At 39.6% G+C, this 19,248-nt stretch overlaps 2 protein-coding genes across 2 annotated transcripts; both read right to left on the reverse strand.

The window, feature by feature from the left end:
• Nucleotides 1-356: 356 nt before the first annotated feature.
• paqr4b (progestin and adipoQ receptor family member IVb) lies at nucleotides 357-2,765 on the reverse strand. Its single transcript, XM_073490376.1, has 3 exons — nucleotides 2,600-2,765; nucleotides 1,523-1,741; nucleotides 357-790 (listed from the first exon to the last, which is right to left on the reverse strand). The coding sequence occupies exons 1-3, from the start codon at nucleotides 2,763-2,765 to the stop codon at nucleotides 357-359; spliced, it is 819 nt and encodes a 272-aa protein (XP_073346477.1).
• Nucleotides 2,766-4,037: 1,272 nt separating this feature from the next.
• cmn (calymmin) lies at nucleotides 4,038-19,248 on the reverse strand. The gene is made up of 52 exons (XM_073490211.1): nucleotides 19,230-19,248; nucleotides 19,089-19,148; nucleotides 18,897-18,941; nucleotides 18,723-18,806; nucleotides 18,569-18,619; nucleotides 17,366-17,416; nucleotides 17,130-17,183; nucleotides 16,802-16,852; nucleotides 16,322-16,372; nucleotides 16,031-16,081; nucleotides 15,897-15,947; nucleotides 15,718-15,777; nucleotides 15,557-15,628; nucleotides 15,432-15,479; nucleotides 15,258-15,338; nucleotides 15,099-15,149; nucleotides 14,818-14,862; nucleotides 14,478-14,519; nucleotides 14,325-14,366; nucleotides 14,195-14,242; nucleotides 13,420-13,512; nucleotides 13,241-13,297; nucleotides 12,741-13,157; nucleotides 11,360-11,650; nucleotides 10,570-10,626; nucleotides 9,963-10,016; nucleotides 9,639-9,683; nucleotides 9,500-9,550; nucleotides 9,274-9,333; nucleotides 9,055-9,108; nucleotides 8,897-8,935; nucleotides 8,735-8,791; nucleotides 8,515-8,556; nucleotides 8,355-8,405; nucleotides 8,221-8,259; nucleotides 8,009-8,065; nucleotides 7,400-7,468; nucleotides 7,166-7,234; nucleotides 6,912-6,977; nucleotides 6,695-6,751; nucleotides 6,291-6,338; nucleotides 6,102-6,167; nucleotides 5,916-5,987; nucleotides 5,602-5,673; nucleotides 5,434-5,505; nucleotides 5,278-5,346; nucleotides 5,128-5,190; nucleotides 5,010-5,048; nucleotides 4,863-4,901; nucleotides 4,462-4,749; nucleotides 4,246-4,302; nucleotides 4,038-4,164 (listed from the first exon to the last, which is right to left on the reverse strand). The coding sequence occupies exons 1-52, from the start codon at nucleotides 19,246-19,248 to the stop codon at nucleotides 4,160-4,162; spliced, it is 3,672 nt and encodes a 1,223-aa protein (XP_073346312.1). The 3' UTR covers nucleotides 4,038-4,159.

The raw sequence follows: 19,248 nt of genomic DNA on the forward strand, positions 1-19,248 counted from the left end.
TATAATTTATTACATACAGTAATAGAACTACTTTAGTAGTGGGTAGTATGGCCCAAAACTATTGCATTTCAACAAACTAAAAATCAAGTATGCTCAGGATTTTTAATTTAATATAGTGATATCTGAGTTCCACAGTTACAACACTGTAAGTTCCTCTTAATTCTGCTCTGGCAAAATGTCACATTGCAAACTTCCCTTTGCAAAGCATTTAGCAGCTAGATCTAAAGTGCATTTTCAAACATCTCTTCTCTTTATACTTGTATACCCCTCCTGCCCCATCAAATCCTAAATCTCATCTCTATCAGCAATCGGCACAGCCTTCAGTACATCCATGTTTGTACCAGATACACTTTTCATCACTCGGTAGGACACTGGTAGCTCTTAATCCAGGCTAAATCCTCCAGTGTGCCCCAATGCAAGTAGATAATTGCACATATAACCATGACATGCATTATCTGGTGGCTGTTGCCCCAGTTGTCGAACAGGCCCGGGGAGAAGCGCTCAGGAATCTGTATGATGTTGACCACCCCTCCCAGGACAGCTAGTGAGTCCATGATGACGAAGAGGCGCAGGGAGTTTGGGCTGCCCACCCCGCTGCCGTATACCCGGAACAGGAAGAGGCTGAAGCGGAACAGGGCCTGCCAGGCGAAAGCCCGCAGGCGCAGGACATTGGTACGGGCTGTGGTTGCAGAGTAGATACCGTAGGCTGACAGGAGGATGTAGGCCAGCAAGGCAATCGTTCGCACGACTGGGTAGCAAAGAAGGGTGATGTGGATGATGGGAAGTGCTCCTAGTAACAGGAGAGAAGAGATGGCAATTAATGGCAGCGTCACTAAAACTAATATGTTATTGACTTAGTTTGTGGTGGAGACTTGAGATTTCTACTGGAGTCTGTGAGGCTGTACTTGGGCTTGACTGTTATGAGATGTTACTAAGACTTGACTCCCTAAAGACAAAAACATTAATATAATCACTAAGCCTTCAGTTTTGGCCTTGTAGAATCTAAGAACAATAACATTGTTGCCAAAAACAAGGCTACAGTCAGCAGCCAGTTATCTTAGCTTAGCATAAAGACTGGAATTGAGCAACAGCTAGCATTAGTCTGTCCCAAATTTAAAAAAAATTATAAGAATAAGCACTTTTCCCAAAGTGTCAAATCAGTCCCTTAAGATAGCTTTGAATGTCCAAATGTCATTTTCATGGTGAGCATTTGAGAGACGAGAAAGATTTGTAGGCTAATTTGCTCATGAAACCCTGAGACTTTTACTTGGACCTGACCCAAAGACTTAAAACCTTTTGACCTTAACTCAAGGTTATTAGCGCTTTTAAAGCTTTTTATTTTATCATGTAATGAAAACTGAGCCAACTCCATATGTTAATGGAGACTTTAAAGTCCAGAAAAAGTTTGTAAGTGGACCTTAAGTGAAGTTGTTATAAGATTCGAATTTAAAATTTTGCTCTTAGTGAGAAATGGAAGAAGTCAGCAAGAAGACAGCAGAGCCAGTCGACATCCACAACCTACCCAGGGTGTTAACTAGGCAGACCCCGAACATGTCCAGGGAGAGCAGGTTGTCGTACATATGTTCTCCTCCCACGTGGTTCATGAATACATGGTAGACCACTGAGCCCACGGTGGGGCAGAGGCAGGCCAGGTAGTGGACCACACAGATCCACATGCTGTCCACCTCCATCCAGGGGATACTAAAAGGCAGCAGCACCAAGAAAAGGAAAAAAGGGATGCCTGAAGTGACCGGAAGATTAGGAGTTGGAAGGAGGGAAAGGATAGAAGAGACATGTATTATGTAGGTTAGTGACATCTGTTTTCATGGTGAGCAGATGCAATTAAGAGCAAAACGAGGAATCTAGTGTTCTATGAGTGGTTCCTCTGTTTTGTTTACTGGAACTACGTGAAACATATGGCTTCATGTGTGCAGAAACCGGAGCAACACGTTAAAGCTAATACCCTTCACTTCCCCTGAGTAAGAGTGTTAGTCCTAATGAACTTATAGCCAAGGTGAAGAAGAAGATGCCCTCAGAAGTTCAAAGCTGTGTGTGCTTTAGGTCATGCACAGTTACATTTACATGTTTACTCATGTTTGCACAACTTAAGTCAGGCTTGCATTTCTAATTCTTTCACAAATATACAATTGTTATTTATAAATACGTTGACATATTTGCATAATTCTGCACTGGATCTATGCAGGATGCTTTCCCCATGATATATATGGGCATTTACAGCTGAAAAGTGTCATCAAGCAGACACCTTTAAAGACCTTGTTAACAGCAGGATATTTCCAGGACAGGGATTCCCAGGGCAGATTACAGATAATACCCCATATCCTCATTACACACTTGCCAAGTTTGCTTGTAACTGGCCATAAGTGAGAGTCATTGACATCTGTCTCCTGTTTTGTTTGTACGCCCTCCCTATTGATACAAAGTGGGAAACATGTGCTCTGTGTAATTAAATGTAAAGATATATTTTAATGCAGTTAAAAACCTTTTATTTACATTTTTACATGACATTTTTACTTCTTCTTGCAAGATGAAGAATAGCAGTTAAAAGCAGATGCAATGCACAGTTAATTTCTGGACTTACCATGGGTGTAAATGTTCCCCAGCTCATTGTGCATGTAGAAGAGGCTCCTGATGCACTCCTGAGCAGTGGACACCGGCCGGTAGCCTGTCAGGACATATTTGTTGAACTGAAGGTGTGTAGGAGTCTTTGCCAAGTCCAACAGCCGCGGTCCTTCGTAAAGCACCATCACAACTGCCTGCAGCCAATGCCCTTACATTTAGTTAGTTGACAGAGCAGGTTCCTCACCATTTACATCCTACATGAGGCCACACTCATGACTCTGAGGCACAGTCATGGCCACAACCAGCCGGAAATTCTGGTACTTGAACCCATCATCGGACAGGTGTAATTCCAAGCAAGCAACCTGTTGAGCTGGCAAAGTGGCATGCTTTCAGTCGGGCCAATCAGCAAAGGGTTCTTATCCCTAAGCTGGGGTAATCCCTCACAAAAAGCCATGTGCACTACAGCAGCTGCTCCTTGTCATGGCTCATAACTGACTCACACCTCAACTTCGTGTCGAACATGCATCAATTCTATTTCCTTTATTACAGACCTCACACACGTTCCTATTCCACATGCTCTTAGGTTACAGTGCTGCAGTCAGGATGGTCTGGGGATTAAATCACTTCAATAAAATTGATTCTCTGGTGCTAATAATTCATGTACATTTAAACATTAAAGGGCAACTCCACCAATTTTACACATTAAAGTGTGTTCACAGGTGTTGGGGAAGTGCTACTGCATATTTGAAAAAAGTAGTATAAATCCTTTTGTGGCTCCCGAGGAAGCTGCATGTAATCTGATAAACAGCCTCCAGTGATTTCAGTTGAGAAGTTGCATTGTGGGTGATGTAGTCACACGATTTTGTTCTGCCATATCGATTTTGATCATTTGTTTTTAAACTATCCATCATGAGTCCAGTAGTATTACAGGAGTGTAATGTTTGATCAGTGGATTACTTCTCAAAACCTGGAGCCTATATTACCTACAATGCAACGTAGCCACTGAGCAACATCACTGGAGGCTATTTATCAGATCACATGCAGCCTCCTCTGGAGCCACAAAAAGCTTTAACTAAACATGTCTTTAAAGTGTTAAAATTGGTGGAGTTTCCCTTTAATGAGTTTCGCCTATTTTGTAATCTACTGAATGTATAGAAACACACATACACATTTGGTATTCATTGGTGGTTTTAATCAATCGAACACTGTACAATACTGTAAAAAAACATTTCCCATGAAAAATAAATTAGACTGATTGACCTTTTACAGGGTTATTTTGAGTTGATAACATCCAAACAAAACACAAACTCCATTTCTCCAGCAATCGATTCTTTGCATGTACAGTAAGTGCAGGACAAAAAAGGTGATGCAGGATGCATAAAAAATACACATAATCAGAAAACCTAACATCTCAAAATGTTTAAATGTTGTTTTTTATATCTAGACTTACAAACCAACACAAAAATAGCAGGACTATTCAACAGACAGAAGAAAATAATAATAAATGTACACTTAGGAGACAATCAAAAATAATATACAACGGCAGAAAAAGAGATTATACTTGTCGTTGTCAGCAGGGTTAACCTGTGTGGGGAAGTGCAAAGATGAGTGGGATGTTTGAGCAACAAACTGAATATAATTATTTTTTCATTTATCTGTTCTTACCTTGATAGCCACTGTTCCCAAAGAAGCCATTCAAATCATATTTGCCATTCTTTGCTCCTAAGGACAAAGAAAAGAAACAATGCAGACTGTTATGCAAAGGTTATACTTTCATATCCTTTATACCAGAAGAGGACGGTGTGCTGCTTATATACAGGAGTGCACATACAACCTCAGGCATTGTAAAGTTAAAGGAATAGTTTGACATGAAGGACTTGCCTTGGTGGTGAAAATGCAGTTTGAGGTGCTGCTGAATGTGTATCTGACGTGGCAGCTGCTGTTGAGGCACGTCGTCAGGTTGTTCAGGCACCTGGACCACGCCCTGTGTTTCTGTAGCGGGCGCTGAGTCGAGGGTGAGGTCGTCAGTGCCCGCTGGGTAGGGCAGGTCCTCAACACCCGCCCCAGGCACCACGTCGGGTGTGAAGGAGGACTCCACGGGCAGATATGACGGGACAGAGGGGTAGGCCAGGGTGGGGCCGGAGGTGGGAGCTGCAGGGAATGCAACAACTAAGAAGGGAGAGCAGACAAGGTGAACAGGATAGAGAAAGAAAGAGATGTTTCCATGTTGTTTATGCACTTTGATCATACATTTTGAAGTGAAAGTAGTGTCTCAGTTTTACCTTCTGGCTGCACTTGTCCATTTATATAGCCCACATCATCTGAAAGTGACAAACAGTTAAACATTACCTGAATGCAGCGGAGACACAAGAGACAAACATGCAGAAATACACGATGCTCACCATATCTATCAATGGACATCCCCTCACCTTCGACTGCAATCGCTGGAGTCGGCACATCTCCCTTCACTGAGAGATCAGAGGGAAAAAACAGATAAGAGATTGGGGTCTACAGTATATTTGTGCTGTGAATCTTTCTCTGACGCACCGTAGGATTTTACAGCTGATTCTGGCTCAATAGGCAGTGGCTCATAAGGTAAGCCAGCTGTATCTGTTTAAAGCAAAAAAAGAGATGAATGCACACTTATTTTATTTGTATTTCTAACTCAAGCAATTTGTAACAATAACGACAAAATACCATATTCTGCACCAGGTCCGCCTTCAGCTGCAGATTCAAGGGGCTGTGACTGGTATGGTCCCTGATTATCTGTTCATAGATTGATGTGAAACTGTTTAGTAAACATGATGAAATGCAGAGGAAAAGCATACTTAGTATAAAAGAACTTGATTGTACCATATTTTCCAGAAGATTTTGCTTCACTTCCAAAACCAATAGGTTGTGGTGCATAGGGAGTTTCACCGTTAGCTGAGCGGTTGGCAAACACACAGAGTTGACAAGTTAAACCAAATAAATGAACAATTGGGCAGTTAGAGGGTAGTTGTGATGTTTGTTGAATCTCACCATATTGGCCTGTTAATTTTCCACTCTGTCCAAGTCCAAGATGCTCAGGCTGATATGGCGAGCCAGCCAGACCTGAAAGAATATATATGCTTAATTAAGTTAAACGACAAAATAAAATGATATTTAATGATACTAGATATTACGTGTTAATTAGTGAACTTTAGAGGGGCTGATCGATGGATTTTGTCATCTGTGGACAGAGCCAGGCTGTTTCCAGTCTTTTATTAGCTTTCTTAGATGGTAAATATTAAGCTGCCACCAGCAACCAGCTAACTTAGCTAATCATAGAGTATTTCCCAAATCCTAGTTTTTACCATAATTCCCAGTAGATTTGGTTTCAGGGCTCAGTCCAGCTGGTTGAGCTTCATAAGGCATTCTTCCATAACCTGTAGAAGAGACGGAGAATCAGAGGAAGAAGAGAAACAATAAAAGGTTAAAGGGGGAACTGTTTGTAGGAAATAATAAACAATAAACAAGAGATACCAAAGCTAATGATTTACCGTATTTGCCAGCTGTATTTCCGTTACTGCCAAGAAGCTGTCCACCATTGGGTAGCCCCCCATATCCTGAACAGAGATGAAAACAGTATGAAATGATCACATGACCTCTCAGAATGGATGCTAATAGGAAGCATTTTCACAGTCAACTGTTAGCCACAACAAAACCCTTTTTCATCCCGTCACACTGACCATAATTTCCAGCTGCAGGATCCCCTCCCATGCTGGCACCAAGACCACCTGAAAGTATTTTGAATGAACACCATCATTAATCTCTCAAGCTAGATCTTTGTAGGTCAGTGTCTCAACTTGACAGGGTTAATTTGGTTGTTTACCACTTGTGCTTCCTGCAAGCACTAAAAATGTACTCATGATAGTCAGTCAGTGATTTGTTAATTTTTAACAGGGGAGATGGCCCAATGATAACACACTCTGCTGCCACCCAGGATGACAATACAGTATAGATTGAGTATTTATAGCATATCATTTAGAGAATCCAAGAATTCCCCATCAAACTTTGTACTCATGGTGCTGCACATTACTGTGAAATGAAACATACTACTTGTTGATATGACTGCCAAAGACAAATAACTCACCATATCTTCCAGATGATTTGCCATCACCAGCAGGCCAGTAGGGGCTTGGACCATATCCTGGATGGAGTTGAGATAAACAGTTTGGACTCACTGGACTGACCACGCATGCTTGTATTGATTCAAACAGGACCATAGTCACGAAATAATTGCAGTTTTGATTAAGATCTATATGTGAAACAGACTGAAAGCTAAACATAATATCATAACATAGACATACCATAAGGTCCTGCACCGTTATTCCCTGTATTAAGGGGCTGTCCACCAAACTGTAACCCACCAATGCCTAAATCAGAGTGAGCAGACAACAAGTCGGTTAGTACATGAATAATGAGACACGAACTTGCTTTAAAAGGTTTCAGATTTATATTTCTGCACATCAAGTTGCTTTAAACTCATGAAGCCACGCACATAACATTAATTATTTTCCTTTCCAAGCTACCTCACAGTGGAGTGATGCCAACAAACACTCACCGTACTTGGTGTTGGATTTCTCTGCACCCATTCCCAGAGACTGACCACCAAAAGGCAAGCCGCCCATTCCTGTAACATGGGAGGAAGTTTTGGCTCTGGTGTGATAAACATTTCTTCAGTTCAAGTGAATGTGTTCAATATTTCTTATTGAGGTGATTTTGTGAGCATGGCTCTCCTAAAATGAAGGTTTTCTTGTGTTAATAAAGATTTGACAGAAATAAACCTTATACATACCACCATACATGCTTCCCAATTTTCCATTTGGACCAAGGCCAGCGGACTGAGGCTCAAACTGGCTCATGCCTGCACGAGTATACAGGAAATGTTTGTGCATTGCATCTATCAACTTTTACAGCTTGAGATGAATATGCTGCGAACATGCACACAGCATTCAGACCAAGGCTGTTTCTGAAATCACCGTACTGCTGAGGGCAGGGAATAATCAGATTACTTGCGAATGTAAGCACACTTCTAGACCACCTGCTCGATAACTGGAGATATGGAGATGGTGTGGCGCCGAACTGTGTGAGTGTGAGTGAAAAAAGCTTTTACCGGTGCTTTAGGTGCATAAAAATAGACTGACATGATTCAGTGCTGCCAGAGAAACTGCACCGGGCTCAAAACGTGTTGCATATCAGCCTTTTGGATTCCAGCCACTCTTATTTTTACTTTTCATTTTCTTATTCTGCTCGTTTCACACTGCAGTCCGTGTTTGCACATGAGTAAGCCAATATCAGTAATATTGTTATCTGTATTTTCACTGTGGATTATTCTGCTCACTGTAGAGATTGTACTGTTCACACATGCTTAAATTATATTTGCATAAAGATGGTGAGGTCTTACCATCTAGTCCAGCAGGAACCACTGGGGCTCCATTGTAAGGCATCTGTTTGGCGCCACCTGTAGCATCAGCAGTAAATTGGAAAATAATGGATTCATTTTCTGTTTCACAATCCATGTCTTCTTGATCGAATTTATTGAACCAATATGTTAAATATGTCAATATATCTTTAACTGTGCCCTCACTGCCACCACTACCAATATCAATATCATACCTGATTTGCCGTTAGCAGCAGGTACACCGTGACCAAGGCCTGGAAAAAAGAGGAAATGTTGACTTTTGTTGTAATCCACACAAAATGGTTGCAAAACATATTTTCTCAACTAAATTTCACATGGAGGTTCTTACTTGCATAGTCAGGCTGTACACCAGCACTATAGCCATTTCCATTTCCATACCCTGCAAAAAAGACATATACTATTATGTACTTATCTACCAATTCACAGACACATTTATCCATTTATGGATACAGTACTTCAGCAAAGATATTGGAAACATTGAAGCCTACCTGACTTGGACTTCTGATTGGTTTTACCCTGACCTGCATTTCCTGAGGAAAATAGCAGAATGTAAATAATACTCAGACTTCATACTAGAGCTAATACTAATACTGGTCTTGGGTGGTCCAAATCTATCCCGAATTCATAAAGCTACTGTAGGCTTAAGGCATCATCGGCTTACAAGTTGAATTAAATACAATGTTTCAAGCTTATCCTTTTAAAATTCACCTCCGTATGAATTTCCGTTTCCATATCCGGCTCCGAGGTACGCTCCTTGTCCGTAAACTGAGAGAATACAGAGCAATTATTAAAACACAATTAAAACACTTAAAACAATTATTGACTTCATATAAGCATCATATTCTCTATGAGGTTGAAAAAAACACTCACCAGGTTGCTGAGGTTTCCCTGCATATGGATATCCAAGTCCTGCAAACATGAAACGAAAAAGTATTGTGAAAAATCACATTTGAATTTCCTTGGAAGTGAAAGGGGAACAAAAAACAAATAATATCAAATAAGATGTTTATATTGACAATAAACATTACCAGCTCCATATCCATTACTGAGTCCAGGCACAGTGTAGCCTCCTGCTCCGTAACCTTTGGATAAACAAAACTTCATTAACGTCTTTACCTTTATAACACGGGAAAGAAAACAAGTAGAAGTACAGAGTTACAACTGTTGAGATCGTCATATGTTTCACCCAAAGCTCTCAGCAGTGTGTTTGATGACACAATAGGAAAACTGCTCAATTAATCAATCACCTGGTGTGTTTGCTTTAGCTCCTCCTCCGTTTGAGTGTCCCCCTGCGCTGGCACCGTATCCTACACAGTGACACAATATATCACCGCCATCAGGTCTACAGTCATTTGTCCATGTTCATAATGATCAAATCTGCAGTAGGCATCAATCATCATCTACATAATGCTCCACTGTGAACATTTCACACACACACACGGATATTGAGAATGAAGAATAAAGTAGATTCACCGTTGGGTTTAGCACCATATCCGTTTGGAACACCAGCTCCTGCTCCGTGACCTCAAAACAAAAAGAATCAACAATAAGTATTCTTGTATCTAAAATACACAGTGTTACGCACTGAACTGAGTCACTGTTGTACAAGTACCTTTTGTGTTTGTGCCAGAAGATGCTCCAGCACCTGCATTATAGCCTTAAATGATAAGACAGAACAATGTCAGCACTTAGTTTTCATCACCTGCTTTGACTCGGTGAGTTTATGTTGTGTTTTTTCTGCTTCTGATATGTGACAAAACTATTTTTAAACAATCTCAATTCCTTTAAAATACATTATGCATGCAGTAAAGGAAAAAAACACACTTTAGCATGCATGTACTATTAGACTACTGGAACTATGGTAATCATTTTGGCTGTTGAGAGCTTTGCATTTTAGTTTTGAAATACACAGAATACTGTAATACTCTCAGTTTACCAGGTCTTGGTATTTTCATCCATTGTCCATTTGGCACTCCTGATGGTCCACAGTCTAGAAAATCAATGTAAACATGTAATTTCAGCACGTCATGCTTTCAAAGTTAAACAAACAGAGATACAACCAGCTGCATTAAGTTATTGATGTATCTGCACTGTGTAGATGTTTTTACATTCTGGATGATTAGGCCCACACAAATTAGTTGCATTAGCACACTATCAAAACCCTGTGGGAGGTGTCGAATGCTAACAAAATAATTGAAATGTAATCTTTGTTGCCATGCCAGTGTGTTAAAGTTGAATATTACATTATTGTGTTCTTCCAAGAAATATTGATGGAAAAGTCCACAAACAAGACCTTAAGCTCAGTGGTGTTTTGGGCTAAATGAGTATCATCAGTAGGCTAAACACAATTTAATCATAAATGAAAGCATTGGATAAATTACAACTGTGAGCTGATGATGGCGCTACATGAAAAGTTGTGGGATCACCAAAGTTGTCAAAGTTCATCCTGACGGGGACGTATATGTATTTATGTATGTATGTACCATATTTTGTCAACATTGCTTGCAGATTATTGTTTAAAGAAAAGAAACAAATGTTTTTACCAGGTTTGGCCGGTTTAGCTCCTTGTCCCTTAGAGATCGTAGCTCCTCCTCCGTTCTCTGAAAAAATCAGAGGGACACACTGACAGATCAGGGCTGGGCAAGAAATGATCGATGTACAGTATCTTCTTCAAGTGTTACATGTGCAACATAATTACACTACAGTGGTAATTAAAAAGAAAACAGTGGGTTAAACTTCAATTTTTACCTCATGCACCAAATTAATATGACAAGGATTAAGATAATGTACAGGACCAACACAACAAAGTGACACACTTCCTTCACACACAGTCCAGAAATGGACGTATTGTGAATTGGTTAATTCTCAAACTGCAAAGTTGGGTGAAGGGTCTGAACAAAAAACATTAGCGATAAACACACAAGTGAAACACAAGTTATTGGTATTTTTGAGACAACTCTGAAGACATCATGCGACACAGAAACAAACACAACAGGAAATACACACAAAAAACCCCGTAGAGCTACAACTAATATAACAGTGAGCACTAGCTAGGATTCATTCTTATTTTAATAAGTGTACATGTATTTAAACCTGCAAAATTTAAACAATCTTGACCTTAATGGGTCTAGATAGTCTGTAAATAATGCCAAAGTATTACAGGCAAGTTAGACTGAATCCTAGCCATGAAAACGACACAAATCTTGCAGAGTGAGACAATTAGAGTGATCATAATGTCCACAAGTCCGTAACAGACTTAGAGTTAGGACAAACGCATGCCTTAACACTGCATCAACGCATGCAGTCCAACACTATTAGACACATTTAGTTTACCAGTTGCCCCAGTTTCTCCTGCAGGAAGACCTTTGCCCCCGAGCCTGTCAGGTCCTGCCACAGGCTGACTTTTGATGTTTGCCTCTTCTGGTGTAACCTCAGGCACACCCACAGCCAGAGCTTCTTCAGGGGTGATGCTCCCCGTACTTATAGCTGCCACTGTTTCAGGAACAGCTTTGGTTTTCAGTGGTTTGGCGCTCTCAGGGGCAGCATCCCCTTCACCGGTGCTGTCTACCCCAAAAAGAACATCTGCCTCTTTTTGCTCAGGCACAGCACTTCCAGTCACATAACCTAGAGGCCATACACTTCATCAACGTTCATGTACACACATTATATTACAGATCGTTACTGCTAATGTCCACATGCATCATAAAACACAACATGACAAACCTCCAAATTAAATGCCTTTTTTTGTGCATTTACACTATGTTTATACAATCAAACCACATAATTCAAATTCATAAGCGACATATAAAAAAACATCACATTGACATATATTCAAACCAATGCCTTGATAGGCTACTTGAGAATTACAATGCAAGTGACTGAAAACTGAACAATTTTCACTTGATTTTTGAGGGATTCCAACACTACGATAGCAATAACATGATTTTTAGTTATTCTGAGTAAAAATCTGTTCCAAAAACGTGAATTTGAGAGTTCAATTACAAGAGAACAGCCTCTATCTATGATCTGTGCATAATAATACCATGAAAATTACCCAAGCATTATAAAGGAAAGATTGGCTTTTATCTTCTTGGGACATTACCTTCAGCAGCGGATCAGAGTCATCAACGTGCTTTCTTACAATATATATATCAATCAATACACAATGTATGTTTGATCCCACCAGGTGTACACAATGGTTAATGTCTAACTGAGTACACAGCTAAGCAGCAACCAGAGTCAGACGATGTTTGCAAATGTACTGTACGCATTTTTACATTTTAATACATATGACAATTATCAGACAAAATATCACGATATTGACATGCATTTCGGCAGTTGATTTACTGTGTGGACTTGTGAATTCATTTGTGGTTTCACAGGCAACAAAGATTTTGTTTTTCCTATATTTCTCTTTTTTAAAATGTTTTAAAATTTATTTAATATATCATAAATACAGTATGTGGCTCTCCAGAGCATCTGTATGTGACACTTTAGGGAGTCAGTGACTCGAAGAAATGTCAATCTAAAAATGATTTTCAATTTATTTGACTTTGTTGTTGTTGACAATTAGGTCAAACACCTCCAACTCAACTAATCCTAATACACTAATGCCAGAAAGTGGAATCAGTGATCCATAAATTGTAGAGGTGGCGTTTTCAGATTCTGCTCTGGCTGTAAAAGTACTGTACAGATTCAGTTTTAGGGTACTTGCCTTGAGGAAGATCCTCTGCTGGCTCAGGTGCTGGGTTGGTCTGGAGAACCACTGGTGCAGGTGTGGCTGCCGGTTCAGGTGTGGGCTCAGGCGCAGGCTTTGGGTATTTGCCTTGAGGAATCACTGGTGCTGGTTCTGGTGTAGCCTGAGGGATCAGTGGTGTCTGTTTGTAGCTTTTTCCTTGTGTCACTGGTGAAGGCAGCTTTTGATATTTCTCTCGTGTCACCATAACGAGGAGACCACTCGTCGGCTCAGGGGCAACAGGTGCTGCATCTTCGGCTATCGCTTGTTGAGGTGTAAAAACCTCCACTGGTGCTGCACTCGGCTGCTCAGGAGGGAGAACTCCACCTTTTAGGCCCTTTCCATTGGACGCACCTGCTCCCTTTATACCCTTCCCATTTGGCACCATGCCGTAACCTGAGGACCGTAAAAAAAATACTAAGAACACAATGACATATGACAGAGATAAAGCTGACACATGCATATACACATGTGTTTACCTGTATTTGCTGCTTTTGTTGACTGTCCATTAGGTAAACCAGCAGGGCCACCGTAGCCTGTGAGATACACAACATTTTCATAAACAAATTCATGAATACGATAGCATCATTATACTCTTCGCCTTCTTCCTTTCTTTTCACAAACACTGTATGTGATATATATTATGCAGAATTCTTACCATTGCTGAGTGATTTAGCGCCTTCACTGGGTGACACTGCTCCAACTCCTTTGGTAGTTTGAGGGTTTGAGCCTCTGCTCGGCCCTCCGTACCCTGCAAACAGCGGTTAGAAAATTATGAATTACATTACGGGATAAACTGATCATCACAATAGCCTCACAAGACATTTAATAGCTGGAATTTATCACTTGATTTATCACATCAAAACAAAGATATAAAGTAAAATACAATACTCATTGTTACATGTATTTCCTTTTTATGGATGCATTTACTGTGATTTAATTACATGAAAACCATACGTTAAAAGGACAATTATTAAACCTAATCTTTAGCCATGAATTTTCCATCCCAAATTAAAATTAAATCACAGTACTGAAAAATGAAGAGATGTTTTGCAGGGTAGGTCGTCCAATACTAAATGCAAAGCGCTCACATTATTTTTCATGAAAAGATTCAGAGAAGACATTTCTTTTTCGAAATGGAAACACACATGCAAAAAATGAAGAATGAAAATGTAATTATTATGTCATTGATTGAATGTCTTTGACTAAAAACTGTATGTTTATCATGATTCATATTCTGTAAGGTCGTTACCATTGGGTTTGGCTCCATAACCTTTGGGAACACCAGCTCCAGCTCCAGCTCCAGCTGCAGCTCCATAACCTCGGGTCAAACATAACATTAAATATATAAACCAACTGAAGCAGAAAGAACATTTTTCTTACATCAGGAACATTAAAGTTATAACAACTAAACACTGATTCTGATCCGTTACCATTGGGTTTAGCTCCATATCCATTGGGAGCAGCTCCATTCCCATAACCTTGAGATAAACAAATCATTACAAAAACATCCATATCATGAGTTTAGAACATTTTGGGACATGTTTAAAATAACAGTATTACCTGGTTGGGGTCTCATTGCACCTCCTCTGGTGGCTCCATATCCTGTAACACGTTAAGGAAAGTGAATTAGTTAATATAAAAAATCAAGATGCCATTAAAATACAATTTATTTTTAATCATAAAAAGATTTTAAAAAGAAGTGACCCGTCTTACCGTTGGGTTTGGCACCGTACCCATTTGGAATATTGCCATACCCTAAAAAAACAAACAAACAAACAAATACATAGTAAATGAAATCAGCATTGTGCTGATAACACAACAAAAAAGAGATTTGACCTAAAGTTTTGTACTGTTATTGAAAATGATGAGCTTTGTAACAATTCCCTCAAAATTATGTCACAACTTTGAGCAAGAGATGGATATTTTTCTTTAAACATTCTTTCAAAATAATGATAAAAACCAAAGGTGACCTGGCTAAGAATCTTGTCATAATACAGATCTTGATTTGCAAACATTACATCTATCTTGTATGTAATTTTGACCTCACATTTACCTGGTTTTGCTGGTTTGGTGGCTCCACCACTGGGGTATCCATAACCTTGAGAGTTTCACAAACCACAAGAATAATTAAATTCATACTGTCAATTGAATAAGAATGAGAATAATAACATTTCTCGGATGCTGACTCACCATTTGGCAAGGCTCCATTCCCATTAGGGGCTCTGGCTCCAGCATAACCTTTGTATTTTACAAAACAATCATTTTAAATATAGAGACATGTCATATTTCTTAGTGAACATGATATATTTTATTAGATGTTATTTAGAAACTCACCATTGGTTTTTGCACCCTGCCCATTGGGTACACCAGCTGCAGCACCATAGCCTGAAATTTGAACAAAAGTCAGACGGATTCAGGCAGTTTATTAATCTAAAAACATGAAAATAACTAAATTCAGAGCTAATTTTCACTTGATAGGAGAAATGTTCCTACCTGGCTTTGGTCCCTTCATTCCTCCATTTCCATACCGAGGTCCGAGACCCAAACCTGCACGGCCATAACCACCATTGTTACCTATAAATACAGCATGTTACCAAAAATATCATTATATTTTTACTCATCATCCTATAAGTAAAGTCTGTATGGACTGACTTGTGTATGACTCACCTCCCATGGGTCGAGCTCCATAGCCATTATAACCATTACCACCATATGCTGGAAGAACAGAGAAAGACATTGTTACTGGTGAATTAGAGTGGTGGCCTCATTACTGTGGCATGGTCGTCACTCACATTGGGCCCTTTGGTTCTTGGCAAGCTGAGGTACACCCAGTCCTCTGGAGGGTCCCATCCCCATACCTGGACCTTTAACCACAGATGTACACGTGTATCAATGTTGTGTCAACGTGAGTATTATGATCACATGGACAACAAGGTGGAAGAAGATGAGTTACCTGCCCCAAAAGGTGGTCGGCCATAACCTTTCACAGATTTACTTCCAGCTCCCCCCTGTCCTGTTAAATACACAGACATGTTAAGTTACATTAACAAACAGATGGACGTGTTTTGTTGTTGCAAAAACTCAAAAAGTATAATGCTGCCAATTCTAATCTATCCCTTCTCCATCTCTTACCATATGGTCTTGCCCCATTGCCGCTGGATGGGCCGGCTGCAGCTCCTTGACCTGAAAGAATAATTATTATATTCAAAGATGTGATCACGTTAACATTTATTCATCTAAACAGGTGTTGTTTATGCGGACGTTACCATTGGTTTTAGCCCCATTTCCATTAGGAACACCAGATCCAGCACCATAGCCTAACATAAAAAGGAATATTATAAATCAACATATCAAACTCAACTCCAAATCTACTCCAGTAAATCATCATATCTACAATACCCCTTGCCTTTATTTGTTTGTCCACCATATCCACCAGCTTGTGCACCGTAGCCTGCCACATACAGAACATTAAAGTTGAACAGTGTTGTTTTTTTTCTCAGTGTATGTGTTTGTGTGAGAGTGTGTACGTGTCCTCAATTAGAAGGCGTGATTCATACCGTTGCCTTTCACTGGCTGTCCATTGGTCGGGCCGGCTTGAACACCATATCCTGAAACAAAGACACATTACATTGTAGCAAATATTGAGTTAAATTAGATTTATTTGTACAATAGAGACAAACTAGTGGAGCGTTTAACATCTACCATTAGATTTAGCTCCATTTCCGTTGGGTTGAACTGAAGGATATCCTCCTAGGTTAGAAAATATACATATATAAATGAGAGGGAAGTTAGTGGAAAAAGTGATTCTGCACAGTTTTAACACTGAGTAAAATGTGTTACAGTGCAGTCAAAGAGTCGAAGAGCTTCCTTAGTCCATCATCAGTGCAACTCATTTAGTAATGGTTCTTCCCACACCACCATGTACAAGTATGTATATGAATGTGTGTATACTTTCAGAATAAACAACCAGATTATATAAATTTCATCCAATCAATAAACATAGAAACTTTATAATAGAGTTGTAGGAACTGCCTTACCGTTGCCTTTTGTTACAGGTCCATTATGTGCAGCAGCTGCAGCACCATTACCTACAAATAGATACAACACAAAAAGGTTTTCCATCTCTATTCATCATAATTTCTTTTATGACAGTATAATGACAGAAATGTCATCAGCGGTCGCTCACCATTGGATTTAGCACCATTTCCACCTGGAACACCAGCTGCAGCAGCACCATAACCCAAAAGACATTTAGAGAAACAAGCAACAAGGACCTTAAACAGATTCACTACATTTCCAGCATTAATATAATGCACATACAGAAGACTGTCTGTATTCATAACATTATTAAAACAATGGACTTACCATTGTAGTGGCCTCCATTTCCATTTGGTGCTGCAGCAGCAGGAACTCCATAACCTGGAGAAAAACATGACCATTTTTAGCACATAATATTCTCATGACCGCAACAATTGTAGTTAATTAAGTGTAATTGTTATACACCTTAGGTAAGACAAACTTTTGAACTACCTGTAAACTATTACCAGGAACATGGAGTAAATCTAAAATGACTTATATATGTTAGAAATCATCAGCAGTACCATTGCCTTTAGTTGCTTGTCCACCATATCCACCAGCTTGTGCACCATAACCTGTCACATAAAGAACATTTACATTGAACAGTGTTGTTGTTTACGGAAGCCCTAAAGGGCCATGCATTCATACATTTTATTTCCTCCGTTTTCTCGTGATAACGAGATAATTTCATTTGTTTTCTCGAGATCTCGAGTTATTATCTCGAAATAACAACTGCCGTTTTTCCGTGATAACGAGATAATTTCATTTGTTTTCATTTGTTTTCGATCTTGAGTTATTATCTCGAAATAACAACTGCCGTTTTCCCGTGATAACGAGTTAATTTAATTTGTTTTCTCGAGATCTGGAGTTATTATCTCGAAATAACAACTGCCGTTTTCCCGTGATAACGAGATAATTTCATTTGTTTTCTCGAGATCTCGAGTTATTATCTCGAAATAACAACTGCTGTTTTCCCGTAATAACGAGATAATTTTCTCGAGATCTCGAGATAACGAAACTTTGTTTTCCCGAGATAACGATATAATTATTTCGAGATCTCGAGATAACAAAACTTTGTTTTCCCTAGATAATGATATAATTATTTCGAGATCTCGAGATAATGACTGTGATATGATAGGTCTGATATTATGGAGACGCCCGGGACCTCGTAGCTGGTCAGCTATGTAGTTAACGACAACATCAGGCTCACTTAGATTGCTCCGCCGATATAGCTGAAGCCTTGCTAACCGTCTTTTTAGATTACGCACACTAATGTGTATATTATCTGTAATAGCAAGGCATAATGCTATTTCAGCCTGTGTCAGGCCTTGATTGAAAAGATATGTGACACAGTGATCGATATGCTCCTGCTCCTCTGACATTGCTACACTGAATGATGTTTCCTGCAATGATTTAATATACTACACTATCGTTTTGTTTTCTCAAGATCTCGAATTAATTATATCGTTATCTCAGGAAAACAAAGTTTTGTTATCTCGAGATCTCGAAAAAATTATCCTGTTATCTCAGGAAAACGGCAGTTGTTATTTCGAGATAATAACTCCAGATCTCGAGTAAACAAATGAAATTAACTCGTTATCACGGGAAAACGGAGGAAATAAAATGTATGAATGCATGGCCCTTTAGGGCTTCCGTAGTTGTTGCTCAGTGTGTGTGATGATTGTTAGAGTGTGTATGTTTCCTCAATCAGAAGACAGGATTCGTACCATTGCCTTTCATTGGTTGTCCGTTGGTCGGGCCGGCTGGAACACCATATCCTGCAACAAATATCACAGTGTATTATATATTAAGTTCAACTGGACTTTACTGTACCACAGGTGCAAATGATGGAGATGATGGAGAGATGCATGCTACATCTACCATTAGATTTAGCTCCATTTCCATTGGGTAAAACTGCTGGATTGCCGCCTTGTCCATTGGTTACACCAGCTGCTGCTCCATAGCCTTAAAAACAAGATGGGAAACATGACCCAAAAGATCTGCCATAGTTTTTACACCCTTTAACTAAAGATTTTAACACTAATACGAACTTACCTTTTGTCCCTCCTCCATTGGTCACACCAGCAGCTGCACCGTAGCCTTAAAATGATTAGACACATGGTGAGACAAAGTTGTTTGTAGTTAGGATAAGCTCTAAATTTGCACTAGATTTTGCTCCATTTGCACTTGATACAGCAGTATTAGGAACATTTATTTGTAAAAATCAGATCAATCTGTCATGCTCACCTATTCCTTTTGTGGGGTATCCACCGTATCCATTTTGTGCACCCATTGCCTGACCCACACCTTAGAAAAAACATTATTAATGTTAAAATTGTCTCAGAAACAGGGGAATGTATGTCTGGAGAAACTGTGCTTTTACTTTACCTTTTGATGGCATCAGCAT

The sequence above is a fragment of the Pagrus major genome, chromosome 20, assembly GCF_040436345.1.
Source record: "Pagrus major chromosome 20, Pma_NU_1.0".
Taxonomy (NCBI): Eukaryota; Metazoa; Chordata; class Actinopteri; order Spariformes; family Sparidae; genus Pagrus; species Pagrus major.